A 15,405-nucleotide genomic window follows, 5' to 3' on the forward strand; every position below is an offset into this window, starting at 1 on the left:
AAGTTTGCAGCTCTCCCCTCCCATATACAGCTGACAGAAGTAAATTCTGAACCTCTCTGCAAGTGTGGCTTTTACTGCAGCAAGCAACTTCAAAAACCACATGCTGCAGCACCAAGAACTCTGAAACAAGCATATGAAAGCAGTTTATAAACATAGCTAACATAAATCTTACTAAGTCAATAATGCAAAAGTGGTAATTAACCCCATTTTACAGATGGGCAAGCTGAGAACAAGTAACTTGCCCAAAGCCAAGCAAGCAGTCATAGCTCAGATCTCCAATAGCTGCTCTTAGATTGTAGCTACAGAAGTGACTTTCTTTTGGCGCTCTGCATTTACTTTCACTTGAAAATATGATAAATAAATTATTAAATTTACAAATCAGACTTACGGTCTGGGTCTTTTTTGTCTATCACTAAGGCTAACAATTTCAGGACTCAGAATATGTCTGACTATTTTAGCACTGCCTGTAATCATATTGGTTTTTCAATGCTACCAGGAATGGAAACATTGTTTTGACAGTAAACAAGGCAGATATGACTCAAAACACACTCAGTAAGCAATAGGAGTTAATTTTGCAAAGCCATTTTTAACGGCTCTTTTACATTACATAGTTACTGTCAGATAGCCAAGTGGAGAGCCATCATTAAACCCATGACATTCCAATTATTTGTTAAAATTAAGCTTACAACCAGTATTTCATAGCATGCACAACTTCCTGGGCACCAAACTGGTCTGTTCCAATTTATCAATAATTTTCAACCTACAAAAGCGTGGCAAAGGCGATTCTGGACTCTTTACTGAAATCATGAGGAACTTCTGTGGCCCAAAAGAAACAGGAGATGTAGCAGACTGTTTACCCAATATACTCTAAATGAATCACCTCTCTTGTTCTGTGGGGTATAGATCTAAATGGTTTAAGATCACTGTAGGTTAAGCCTGAAGTGAGAGAGGAAGGATATTACCACTAATGTGACTTGTATCCTCTGTTATAGAGCACATATATAGGCATTTAGAGGATGTAAAATCTGAGAGTTGCTTCCTCAATGTCTTCTTCACAACACCATTAAACATCAAAGGGGTGCCTGTTGTGATGCACCTTCTCAACACCTTATACAGAAACCAAAGAGAAAGTCACTGAGATTTTCATGTTTTTAATATTAAGTAGCAGTTATTGTATCAAAGCCCTCTAAAATAATCTTGTTTAAACCAATACACTGGGAAGATTAGTAGGCCTTAAATTTTCCATTACTTCCTTTCTTCTACTCCCTTTGAACAGGCCCAGGTAGGACTTTTTCCCTTACGTTCAGCAACATACTGAGTTCAGAGCCAGTAGTCTTGAGCATTCAAGCCAAACATGCAAGTAGAAATGGTGCAAGCCTGTTGGAGGTACCCAGTAACAATGATGATACATCTTCCTGCTAGTAAAAGCACTCTTATGAAAAAATTCTTTAGTTCCAAGTAGAGCTCTTCAACAATTTCTAGGATATAATTTCTTCATACAGAAAGTGCTTCTTCAAAAAAACCCCAAAATGTTCTCGAGAAAAGTACTGATTTCATAACAATTCAAATATCATTTTTCCAAATATTTTCACTGCAATATTATGACACATATTGTATTATTCTATCAATCTCTTTTATGAGCAGTTACAATATTAAAGACTCCAGACTGACAGGTCTATAATATGTCATTTTTTGAAAAAGTCTGCTATTTTAAATGTTAATCCCTATTTAATACAAAAACAAATTTCCAAATCTCAGAAATTCCAGTGGGATAGAAATGTATTGTTCAACCTAGTTTCTTGATACCACTGAGCTATAAAAAACAATTGTTATAAACCAGTGAAATGTACACCGAGTAGAATGTTATTCTAAAATAACAAATTCACTTTTAAATAACTATAGCTCCTATCAAACACAAAGACACTTTTCTTAATCATCCAGCTATTATGAACATTAAAAGGTAGGAAAAAGAAAGGTCTGCCCTCCTTTGTACACTGCATCACATGGCTAGTTATGCCTAAACTAGTGTCGGGTGTTTTTCTGCCCTCTCGTGAATCACTAGTGACTGAGACAGGAGTCAAAGATGAGCTATGAACTGATTTCTCCATGTGGATAGGGACTAATTAGATTACTTTTTCCAAACTTCCTTCCAAATCCTAAGGAATGATACTGAAAGGTTTCTATCAACTACAAAGATTTTCTTCCCCAAACCCTAACAGCTCCAAAAAATAGCCATATCAGATTCCCCAGGATGTCCTAAGGTTGACCGGTTTATCCCATTTTGTTAGCACCACTGCTGCAGGTCTCTTCTTGCCAAAGAAGTCAAGAATATCTGTAAAGTTCATGACAAATTCAGGTATCACAAACAGTGGTAAAATTGATGGGGGAAAAGAGTCAGCATGATGAATAGGCTGGTACTGAACAGTAAGTGACAGATATGCAGATGGAAGACTGGCAGGACAGGGCGACATCTCCCTCACAGCAGATGGATAGAGATTCTCAATCATTTTCAGGAAGAAAAAAGATGGCAGCTAATACAAAACACAGAACTGTGGGACTCATTTCTGGATCACGAGCACATCTATTCTTCTGGATTATGAGACTCAGCAGTAGAAATCTTCCCTGTATGTTGAACATGATCACCACTGGGCAAACACAGCAGAGTGTCAAAACTGGATGTGACTATCGATAATGCTGATTCGGGTAGGAACTGCTGTGAGTTTGTTAGCAATGAAAGCATACATTCTCTCGCGCTTCACTCTGAAGAGTGCTAATAAATTCCTTGGGAGACAACCAGATTTCCCCATTTATGCAGGATTGTATTAACCCAAAGTTTGGGTGGGAAGCAGCTTAAGAACAAACTGGTTGAATGAACAGGTGTAGGACATATTTTTCTTTAACCTAAGCAAAATATTATAAGGCACATTAGCTGTCTTTCAAAGTCATAAACAGAGGCCTAAGCATCTTTAGTAATTAAATATCCCACAGTGCTTTTCAAGAATCTTAGTAAAATTTTTACTCAGTAATTACATTCTCTATCCTTAAAGCTCCCTCTGCAAGATCACTTAGATAAAGTATTCTTCATTTCCTCTCCTAAAAAACACGTAGTGATGTTAACCAGCTGCTGTCTTCTACCTCAGAGGTGGATACTTTTTAGTGGAAAGCATAGTGAGATCTAGATAACCCTAAACACACCATCAAACATGCTCTGTGCAAATAGCTGCAAAGTCTCAATGGTTAATGGGTACGATGTGCCCTAAGATCCTCAAATAAAAAGCATTCTGAAAATGTAGAACACACTGACTTCTGTTTAAGCTGTACAGTCATCTCGGTAAGTCTACACAAGCTGTTGGACTTACTTTATGCTACCTGAACACCTGTTGCAAACTCCTTTAATAATCAGAAAGCACACCCTCCCTGGTTCTATCTATGCTAGTGAGCTTTCTCTTACTGCGTTAATACACAGATGCTTAATACAGCAAGTATATTCTTGCAACAAATTTTTCTTGTCGGTATCTGAATTCCAGGTCTCACTTGCACTTTACAAGTGCAAGTGCCAAGATCTGTGCAGGCATTGGTGCAAAACTCTTATTAGACAGCTAGAGAACAAGTTACCCAATCTGCGAATACAAAACAGGACAAGTGCTCACTCACACAATCAGTTGTGCAGTGAAGTTAAGTCTTCACTCCTTTTCTTCACTGTTTCTTAAATCCATATCCTGTCAGCAAGCTTGAAGAGAAGGACAAGTCATCTAGCACTTCTTCAGTAGTCCACACTTTTGGCTTAATCACACATTCTTGTATCAAACATGGTCATTTCTATAAAAGCATAAGGTTTGGAGGGCATAGCATTTTTTGGAAACTGGTATTTTGACAGCACAGCTTACTAACTATGTTTTTCTGTATGAGTTGTCACTGGACTCTATTGGCTTGCTTTGTATTTTCTTCTCAAGGAAAAGCTTTGTAAAAACTGTTCGAGCTTCACTGAGATATGTTAAAGAATTAATTACAAAGTAAAGCTGAAGGAGAAAATTAATTCTGGAAACACAAGAGGTTACTTTTCTTTTCCTCCCTTTTCTGGAAGTGGGGGAGGAAAGGCAGTTATTTTCATCATCATGCTGGGGGCAGGAGTTGGGAGCTGTCCAGTCGATAACCTGGCCATCAGAACAAGGTTTCTAATTAAAAGGTCAGTGACCTGGAAAGCTAGGGCCTCACTCTCAGGGCTTCTCAGTAATGACGGCACTATTAAATTAAGACTGTTATGAAATCAATGCTAAAAAAGCTTTCATGGTAACGAGATTCCATTCAAGGACATGCAAACTGCCTCATGAAATGGACTTAAATTATAAAAAAGAAAAGTAATAAAAGAAGGTTAAATTGAAATCTGCTGAAGAATTTACTTTCTTTAAAGCCCTCCAGCAGTGGGCTCTGCCCCCTTCTCTCATGTCCTCAAGGTGATCCACTCGGGTTTCTTTGGCAAAGGAGAAAAGGCAGTGGTTCAAGTTCTAAGAATGCAGACTACAGAAAGAGGAAGAAAATTGCATCAGTTTTCTACTGGAGATTCTTGGGCTGCCAGCATTTGTTTTCATGGAATCAAGTGTCTTTGAGCTCTGATTGGGAAGGGGCATGTACAGTTAAATAATTTATTCATCTCTTCAGGAATCACCATAGTCTGGCATCTTGACACTGGCAAAAATTTCTGGAACTCTTGAGGCACTGCAAAAAATTGTGCATGACCTACAGGAAAACCTTGTGTAGTAACTCACTTCCTATCAGTCAAAGTGATGAAACATATTAGTAGATACAACGCGTAGAAGGGCAATCCTTCCAACAACCTCCAACTCATCTAACCAAGCAAGAGTGCAACTGCTTTTGGAAGCATGTGGCCCAATGTTACATATAGATACAGAAGACTAATCCAGGCAACATAACTTCTGAAGATTGTCCAACCTTCTGGGTGAACGCTTTCCCAGTATAACTCAATGATTATACATCTACTTACCCTAATGTGTTCTCCCATCACAATAATTTCTGAGCTCCTCATATGCTTTTGTCTGCTCCTCCCAATCCCACTCTGGAAAGGCATTACTGTACTCATTTTACAGATAAGCAGAACTATCAACTAAGAAAAAGTTCTTCATCCAAGATTACACAATGAGTCTGTAACCTACCAGTTTTTCCCCTTCCCTATCCCAAAAGACTAGCACCCTGAAAAACAGAGCTCCAAATGCATAGTGCACTTCCATCCCCTTTCTCTTATCTTGCCAGAAGTTACAGATTCAGAGTATGCAAAATTAACAAGCCACATGAGTTACCGGATGGGTAACTGAACAGTACAGGACATCTGAAGCACAACAGTTAGATGACAGACACGTTTCCACAAGGGTTTAAACCCCACATGCTGTCTAATTACTCCCAAGGCGCCGCTGATTCTGTGGCATGTCATCAGCAGAATCAGCAAGTTGGACAAAAAACAAACAGCATCTTTTTTTCCTTTCTTTTCTTTCAGATACTCTGAGGGGAAACAGCTGTTTTTCCCTTCATCTGAAGAAGTTCATGATAAAAAGGAGGAAATGTCATAAATTACACAAAATGCCAGTGTAAGCTTCAAAGAAAATGATAAATGATTCTAATAACTTCATGCTTCTCATTAATGCCTCTGTATTTGGGAGTTTAAAAGTGCTTAAGACAACAGAGAAATCTCATTCAACTTTTGAAAGACTTTTACAAATCCAGGACACCCTCACTCTCCCAACTGTCATCAACACTATCATTCCATGTTCCAGAGAGAGCAGTTCAAGCAAACCCCTGACCTGCAAGTCACCAGGAAAACCTACTTTCAGCCTCTGCAACTACTGTTTCACAAGAAACCAAACCCAGTGCAGCTGATGATCCTGCAGAAAACTTTAATTTCTCACCGCAATGAAATGTATTAAACAAAATCCAGTTCCTATATTAATTATAAAATAACATTAAAAGGAAATAAAATTTGATTGGCCTTTTTTAGGAAAAACTTATAGGAAAGCAGAAAAAAAATATAATTGAAGGTGGAACCATCTCTGCAAGTGTCAGAAATTAAATTTTTTAGGCAAAGTTGGGATTGCGGGACCTGAAAACTCAGTTGGAGCTAATGCTCCAATCCTGTCACTGTAGCCTGCATAGGCTGTAGCTGGGGTAGTGGAAGGCTCCTGCAGGCTAGGGCACCTGGTTTTCTGCCCCCGCATTCACAGACACAAGGTGATCCAGCACCATCCTCTCCACTGCAGGAGTTTTTAACCAAACTTAGTGGGGAGTCATAGACCTCTCCTGTATGGTTCCACAAAGTGACTACAAATGACAAGTTCATACATGGTGTACAACTGTCTATAGATATGAAAATTTCCCTCCCCTGAATTTCTTCTGGGGTCCATAAAAAGATCTTCTACTGCAATTTCTACTTCAATAAACTTGTATCAGAGTAACTGTGACAAAAAATACAAGGGTACGTCTGTATTATTTCCTATAAAGATCATTTTAAAAGAGACTCTTGAAACATAAATGGTTTCTCTACAGAAATGGTTTTTTGACTGGCAGTGAGGACTTCTCTACCAGACAGCCTCGCTATCTGTAAAATAGGGACAAACATTGTCATTGGGATATCAATGACTGTGTATCAGAGAGTAGGGGAACAGCCTACCAAACCGTGTAATTCCTCATTTACTCAAGACTAAACTAGCCACAACGTCTACGTTTCAGCAATAATTGCCTCCATCTGCTAGAACACATAGGTACCACCATGACAGTATATACCTTCTGCTCTCAAGCACTGAACAGAGTTCATGTTTTAAGTTCAGTGATCAGATTCCATACGGACGCATTTCCAGTGACTGCTGGGTACAGGCACTATTGGACCCTGCTCCTTCATATCTCCTACCGTTAAGTTTTCAAACAAACAATTAGCACAAAGGGAAGGAGGGCTAATTAACAAACAGGAACAAACAAACAGCTCTACCAAACCATTTTTGCTCTTTAGTAATTATTAGCCAAGTAATTCATAAGAAGTATTAGTCGGGCCACAGTTTCTCTGTGCCTCCATCTCCCCACCCTTCCTCTTCTCCCAGTCAGGGATTTATTAAAATTAAACAGATTAGATGGAGCTCCTGATACTAAAAACTGTTCAGCAAAGCCTGCGGTGGAGAAGTGCAGAGCAAACACCAGAGACATTTGTCTCTAAATTGCTCTAAATACCTTCTGCAAATGAAATTCTAACCCAGCTGTGTTGAGAGAGAAAATGAGGAATAACTGGTCATTGTCAGCACAGAAGAAGATCAGGCAGTTATAATATTGCACGATATACTGGGGGCTAAGGATCTCTCAGCAACAATAGATTTTGTATCAGGTTACCCCGGGTAATCAGCACAGCTTTTAGGCTCAGCTTTCCCTTGCTTCATTGCTTCGATGATAGAGTTGAAATCCCCAAGCTTTTATGATTAATTACTCCCCGTAGGTCCACATATTTCAAGGAAAAACTCATGGAGCACAGCGGCCAACAGGCTCCAAATTTTAATGCCATCCTGACAGCAAGGCAGGGCAAGCAACACACCTATGTGATTGGAATGTTCTCTAATTGGCACTAGGACAAGCAGTGAGAGGATGACACTCAAAGTGATGTACCCTTGTCACGACATCATTGCTAAAGCACAAGACTGCCATTCCTTTCTAGGTCCTTTGCTATTCAAGATGAGCAAAGTGGTGCATATACTTGAACTCTCCATCTCATGACGTTAGATCTCAGTCATCTCAAGAAACAGTTCATAACCCCAAATAGAATAATATATATTTCACAGGCTTCCCCACTTTTCAAAACTCAAGAGCTTTAGCTGTAGAATTAGACATACCCTGAAGTACTTATGACTTCAATGTATAAGTGGGTCACTCCCCTCTGAAGTTTGGAGTTTGTATTTTCAGGATCATTCCAACTGCTTAAAGTGTTCCATGGTGCATATAACTAACTCTGAGTAAGACTGTCATTACTTACATCTTGCAGTAAGGTTCTAAGCAGTATGGTCCCAAGAGGGTAGCATAATATAGAGTGAACTTCACCTGAAAATGCCCTGTGAGTGGTAGACTAAAAACTTCAGAAAGGAAAAAACAAAACAAAACAAAACAAAAGATAGTTCTGCTATGAGTCAGAAAGTAAAATAAATTCTCAGTAGGCAATGGTCGAAGTATGTTCCATCTGTCTAAGACAATATAGGATTTGTCAGGATCTGTTCTATCCCTGCTATAGAAAAGGGCTAAACTCAGTCAGTAGTTCACCATTTCAGCCTGAAAGTCAGGCTGACCCCAAGCTTGGCCTTAACCTGACCTTGTTTACTTTCACCAACTCCTTTGCCCTTCATTCCTCTCTCGGTCTCTCTTCAGAAACATTTAACCTTTTCACCTAGAAGCTGGGCATTCTAAAGCCAATGTTGCTAAGGTTAGAACTGACCAACTAGCCCACCACTCTAGACAGTCCTCATTGCAAAAAAGATCTGATAATAGCTAACCCAAAAACTTCCAATGTGCCTTCTGTACTCTACAATTCCACATCTGGTGCCAATATGGCTCTAGTTAGTTTGGAAGAAAAGAGACTGATATTTCTTACAAACTTCAAATCTTTTTTTGAGACAGACTACATGCTTTGTCCTTAACGTCTAACTTTCCACAGCAATATATTTCGGCTTTATGCTAACTCAAGCTCCCTCACTATCACTGAGACCACAAACTTAAGAGTCCATACCTTTCTTCTTCAGAAATGCTCTTCTGGTTGCGAGAGGACTTTGGCGGACCCGTGGATTCTGTAAAAACTTCACTGCTGTCACAATCTGATGAGGGTAGGAAGATTGGAGAAACAGAAGAAAGAAAAGATCCAAGTTAGGAACGGTCAAATTCCTGGTTTACATTATGCATTCTGTGCTGCAGAGTAAGGCATCACATCCAACACATGGAGATGGTCTGGAGCTGACACCGATCCAACTTTCAGAAATGGTTCAATGAGTATGAGAGTTTGTGGCTCAACTCTAATCAGACAGCACAGTTATGGCATTTCAACCTAGAAGTTTCTTGCTGAATTACTCTTGGAGCAGCTCAATATGTACAAAAAACTCCATTAAGATTCTTAGGGGTTTCTGTCATTTATATTGACATCTTGTTACCTAAGTTGGCTCCTACAGTTGAGGGCAACCTTGAGACAATGCATGTGATCTGTAACAGTAGGCTTACAAGTAAGAATGCTTCCTTTCTGTCTGACTTAAAGCTCCCTGCAAATTCTAAGAGACTAAGGCCTTTTCTGCCATCATTCTAATTTACTGAAAGCAATAAATAAGCCGCAGCCTGTCATGACTGGAAAAGAAGGACCTTCACATGTTTTGGATCACATAACAAAAATATCAAAAAAGTCACTTTTCATTATGTAAATGGGTAGGTAAGTAGCTAAACTTGTATTCCACACTTGCAGAAATCACAGATTACTTTTGTCTGAAGACTGACTTCTACATCCTTTTTTAAGGTGACAGAGATAGAGCACTTAAGCCATTTATTCAAACAAAGGGTATAGTATAACACTCAATGGCAACAATGGCACTAGCTTTTTTACATTTCCATTTAGTGCCAATGAGAGGTATTTGATTTTTCTCTTCATATGGTAGGTTTACTTTCCAGATAGTCTCCTATACTATTACACACATTATTACATGTTGTTGCACTAGTGATTCACTTTACTTTTATACAAAGACATCTGTTCTGATGTTTATACAAAGACATCTGATTGTGGCATCAGGGAGAATGATGTGCCTGAAGTTAACAGCACTTAGGAGATGGACACATCCATGTGAACTAGTGGAAGAGATTACTTCCTTCCTCTAGAGCTAAAAATAACTGTGCATATGAATGGAAGAGGTTTTTCTCCCCAAACAGTGGCATAAACGTTCTCCTAAAATGGTGATATATGCTAGACCTACGTTAGCTAGGTCTTGAATAGTTTATCTTAAAATATAGTTTCTGGAATTCAGTTCCAAAAAGGTTTTCAAAACTTTTCACAGCAGAAAAAGAAGGAAAAAAATAGCATCACTACTGAAATCGCTAAGTTTCACTTTGTGTTTGAATCAAACCCTTCGAATATGCATTTCTGGTCAGAGAGCAAAGTTCTGATGGGTTTAATGGCACTTTCAATGTACTCCTCAGTGCATTCCATCAATGTTTTTTTTCTTTTAAATTGCATCTCTTATTTCTTTAAATACATTAATCAGGCTAGTGTAGGCAAAACGGATCCATTGGACAATGCAATAAACATGAATTATCATCTATCCAACACGCATAATGGCTTAAAAATACATAATAGCAGGTGTAGTTTAAATGATTAGTTATTACACCTGTGGTGGGTCTGATTCAATTGGGGAAAATCATCTTTAATAGGTTAAAAGGTTTAGATCACCAGGCTTCCCTTAAAGTGGCTGTAGAGAGGGTATGATGGAGTACGCTGTCATTACTAATTCATTTAAGAAAAACATGGGGGATACAGCAAAGAACAGCATAAACGAGCGAATCCAATTTAAACATCAGGTAAAGCAGAAAACACCTTTTAAAAAAGCATGATAAATGAATTTGGGTGAGAGATGAAATTGACGGATTTATTTTAACGGGATTTTGACAAAGTCCCAGCACACTTCAAAGTTGGGAGGATAAAATGAATGGGGTATTTTTAATTCTTTTTCCTTTTCTTATTTTCCTCCATTTTTTTTCTTAAGTTTACATTCAGTAATTTTGAACCATAAAACACTATAGCAAAATACCCCACATAAAGTACACTTCGGTTTCATTTATGTGCACTTGATCTGTCTCCAGCTGAAATGCAGGTGACAGGCAAATCACAGATTTAAACTGTGCTGATATTGCTACGCCAGATGCAGAAATATAAAGCGCGTAAACTAATAACCTTAAGATAATATGCTGAATAAGAAAGATGCCCAAATGAGCAGACCAACAGATACGCGAACATATCAAAACCACTTTCCTTCTAACAATAATTACTTGTTTGTTTCTTCAGAAACTCCTCAACACTCCCTCCCACATTTAGTAAGCTAGAGATACAGACACAAACGGCCTGCAGACCTGAAATTCTGCAGGCTCTCGTATTTAATTATCAGGTTTTAAGCACTAAAAAACCTGTAGGAAATAAGCAGTATTTTTCATGGTACTATTCCAATCACAACCATGTGAACATTTTATTGATTCTAACCCTTTATTAAAACTTATTTTTGCCTTGTAAAAATGTAAACATTTCAGTAGTAAATTTCACTCCAAAATAAACTCCTATTTTATCTCTCTCCTGCATCACTTCCTCCATTATTCACAATGTTTTTAATCTTAAAACAAAATAAAATTACAAGCAACAACAAACTTCATTAAAAAAAAAATCCTGGACATGTATTCCAGCTCCCAATAATCCCATGTTTCTCATATTTGTGTTTGCAATTACCTGTGAACAGTCCTCCTATAGGCTGAGCTGAAACTTCTTCATTTTTATAATTCATCTTGTATACATGAGCAACTTATGAAGCAATTTTGGCCATGTCAAAATGCCAATATTTTCAACAAACACACACAAGAACCTTCCTACCTTCTATGGATCATTTTCTTTGCATAAACAAGGGCAACTGCAGTCCATAATTTAAACAACAGAAAAAGGAGGAGGAAGATGAGAAGACTTTGCAGTCCTGTGTATAGCCAAAAAAAAAAAAATCACACAGCAAATAGCACTCTGACTCAGCTGGTAACATTGTTCCATACTATTTCTGTAACATTTGTAACACTTCTCCAAATTTTTACAGTATTAGGACACTGCCAAATAACAAGTATTTTATCACTACTTTGATTCTTAGATTGCCAGATCACACTGGCCAGAAAGCCAGTTTTATTCAGTGGGTCAGGTACATATTTCTCTTAATGAAAGACAGTGCATCTGGCTTTTAAAAGCAAGTCGACTCCATAAACTTGCTATGCCACCACCACTTCTCCTGGGGTGACAGGATACACAAAGACATGTTTCTGACTGAGTGGTGGTGGTGGGTGGGGATCCTGCAGCAGGTCTTGTCCTACAGTTTGATTTTCTAATTAAAGATGAATGTAACTATTCATGGATTATATTTGTGTCTGGCCAAATTACATAAATTCAGGCCAAATATTCTACTTCAATGTCAAAGATATAAAACGGAGACAGGAACTTTATTGCAGATGTTGTGGGACTGCAGCAGGCTGGCAAAATTCTGGGCCAAAGCACAGCTCTTGGACATTATAGCCAAGGTCCCTCATTCCTAATTTCCCTCCCTTCTGTGTTAATGAGGAAGGTAAAGCCAGCCTTATTTCTTATTAAGCTCAAAGCTGCAGGGTTTCCAATGAAGCAATCTAAGCTACTTTATCAGTTACTAGCATTAGAAAAATAAACCATGAAATTTAAAATACTGTGGTAAATGACCACTTTCTACCATCTCAAAAAAAAAAAAAAAAAAAACAACCTCCCAATCAATTAACAAAAATGTAAAAGAAAATCACCTTAATCAGTAAAAGTTCACGGGATTTGGTAACAGAGTTCCACGTGGAAAACAGCATCAAAAGCCACCAGGAGCACAGCCCGTAAGAGCTCTAATAGATTTCCTAATACTGGGAACCCTCTGTAGGTTATTACTAAACAGCATTTGTTGATAGACTGAGACTTTGAGATGACCTGTGATGTAAAGGTTGGGCCTGAATTATACGTTGCAAGGGATGGTATTTTGTCTTTCTGAGTGGATCTGTATCTGTTTAAATGCAACACTTCTTTTCATTAAGCAGAGGCGGCACAGGCCATGAACTATGCACAGACAGTTTACATTACATGTGCGGAAGCAATCAACACTGGCAATATACATGACATATGTAAAAGAAGTTGGAATTAATTTTTTTCCAGTGTATTAAAAAATAATAATATGGCAGTATCAACAAACACTCAACCTATTTCAGCCAGAGCAGAAGGCCACAGCTATAGGGCAAATGGAACTGATCAATATATTAGCCTACAGCAACACCCCCTCAGTGTACGGCTGTATGTTTGCAAGGCTCAGAAGATTAAATTGTCTGTGAAAGGTTTCTGCACTCCTACTCTAAAGGAGATACCCAGAATCCTGTTAACAAGCATCAGGCTAAAGCCAACTTACATTTTAACAAGGGCTGACTTAAAAGCCTGGCACTGCAATGAACAAGAAAACCCCTTCAAACAGAAATGCTGCATTTTAGTAAGAAATCAGCACTCTGCCAGGACTAACTTGACAAATATGGTTATAGGTGGCACACGGAAATAGTTGCAAAGCAGCTGTTAATCAGGGAAACACATCATAGAACGCTGATGCTAGCACTCATGAAAAAATGCAAGGGGCTAATTATGAAGCCATATATCTCACTAAATAGGCACTGTTCCTTAAGATTCCACTCAGAGCTCTTGCAGAGTCGGGGTCCTGGGACACTGCATATACAACGTTGGCTAACACAAGCTTCCTTCTCCCAGGACAAACCTTTTCCTGATTCAGTATTCTGGGCCCCAGAACTCCCGTGGAATTTGTATTCCACAGAAACTGCTTGTTATTTCTGAAGAAATTATCTGCAGGTCAGTCAGGAGGGAGGAAACACTTTAAAGCGCCTATGATTTAATTGAAATTTTTATGAAACCATCCAGAACCCTGGGGAATTATTTCTGTTGTGAGAGAATCTAGAAACCTACAAAGTTTGGCAGGTCTCAAAGTTGTACCAAGAAGAGTTTAAAAATGCAATAACAACAATAAAAAACCCCTCATGTAAAACAGAGGAAAGAAAAAAAAATAATAATACAATTCAGAGCAAGATTCACAGGAGTCAGAATGAGAAAATAACAAAGGCAAGGAAGAAACAAGCTTCAACCCATATTTGAGATGAAGAACCCCGAACTAAAAGAATACTGAATAGTAACCACAAAACGGCAATACGAGGCAAAAATGACAAATCCGGGGTGGCCGGCAACTCGGCCAGCAGGTCTGCGTCGGCGAGCTAACTCCAAATCACCCCCGAGGGGCAGCCGGGGGGGCAGCGCTCCCCGGGCCGAGCCCCGCCGCGCAACTCCCGCCCAGTCCCCCCTGGCAGCGGGAAGCTCCCGCGGCGGCGGGCCCGGGGCGCGGAGCGGCGCGGAGCCAGGGCGCCCCCTAGCGGCGGCGCGGCGGGCCCCGCGCTGAGAGGCAGGCTTCACCCGCCGGCGAAGCCCAAATTAAGTGTTTTCACTCAGTGGAAATGAAATGTTTTGCAAGATGAAACAGAAAGAAAATTGAGGTTTTAGGTAATTACTAGTTGGCATTTACATATCACAGGCTGGTTCAACACCTATTCATTTTCCTCTTTTATTTTCAATTTTTTAAAATTGCTCATTAAAATGAACACATGACAGGGACGGGGGGAAAAATTACTCTTCCTCTTTTTCCTGAGGACTACAAAATCCAGATCTACTTTAAATACATTTATCTATAATTATCACATACAAAAAAGCCTTACTTAATTTACATTAATAGGGTGACCCAAAAAAAAAAAATTGATAAAAGCCAGAAAAAATCCAAGCAGAGCTGTCTTCGTGTCATCTTGTTGTGCCTACTTAGTTCAGGGACAGCCTCCCCGGAGCCAGGACCCTGCCACTCCCTGCGCACACCGGAATGAGCAGAAACGAAGAAGCTGAAAACCCCACGGTGTACACTGCTACCCTCTTCCCACCAATTTCACCCACCCGCTCAGCGGTAGAGGCGTGCTTTCAGATGCTTGCTTTCCCTTCAACATGCTTTCCCCTCATTTCTTCTACTGTTCTCACTACAAAGAAGCGACTCCATATAGTCTCTATTCTCAACTTCTTTGTTCCAGGAGCCACTTCACACTTCCTCCAGCTGCTCATAAAGGCGTGACCTTTCCACCTTCTTTATTCACACAGAACCAGTCTTTCCTCACATAACCTTACCACTTCCAGGGATCCTGATCTGCAGCTCGAATCAGACTTACAGGCTCTCTTAGTTCCGTGGCCTCACCATTCAGATTCCCATTGTTCAGTCAAATAAATATTTCCTATGCAAAGCCCTTAATTTTCCTGCACTCTTCAGCTTTTTTTAATTTTAACCTTGCGAAAGTCTTACTTAACCCCACAATGCATTCTAAGATACAATTTGTATGAAAAATGCTATATAAAATAAAGTTTTATTGTATCATATGTTAAGGACATAAAACAACCCTGATAGAAGTGTACAAGAGCTGACATGATAGACTAATATATTTTAAGGTCTATTGTGCAAATATGTATTTAGGGAATTCTAAAGCATGGTATTATTGACCCAAGTCTCTCTTAAAACA

The 15,405-nt window shown here is 39.1% G+C and overlaps 1 protein-coding gene across 1 annotated transcript in view; it reads right to left on the reverse strand.

Annotated features, from left to right (window-relative positions):
* PEX14 (peroxisomal biogenesis factor 14) overlaps positions 1-15,405 on the reverse strand; it is a 79,384-nt gene that overhangs the window by 33,000 nt on the left and 30,979 nt on the right. Inside the window, exon 3 of the mRNA XM_033007712.2 lies at positions 8,762-8,846. Coding sequence (XP_032863603.1) covers positions 8,762-8,846 — 85 coding nt within the window. The remainder of the gene's footprint in view (positions 1-8,761; positions 8,847-15,405) is intronic.

Source organism: Tyto alba, unplaced genomic scaffold (assembly GCF_018691265.1).
Source record: "Tyto alba isolate M040663 unplaced genomic scaffold, T.alba_DEE_v4.0 Super-Scaffold_20000042, whole genome shotgun sequence".
NCBI classification, from domain to species: domain Eukaryota; kingdom Metazoa; phylum Chordata; class Aves; order Strigiformes; family Tytonidae; genus Tyto; species Tyto alba.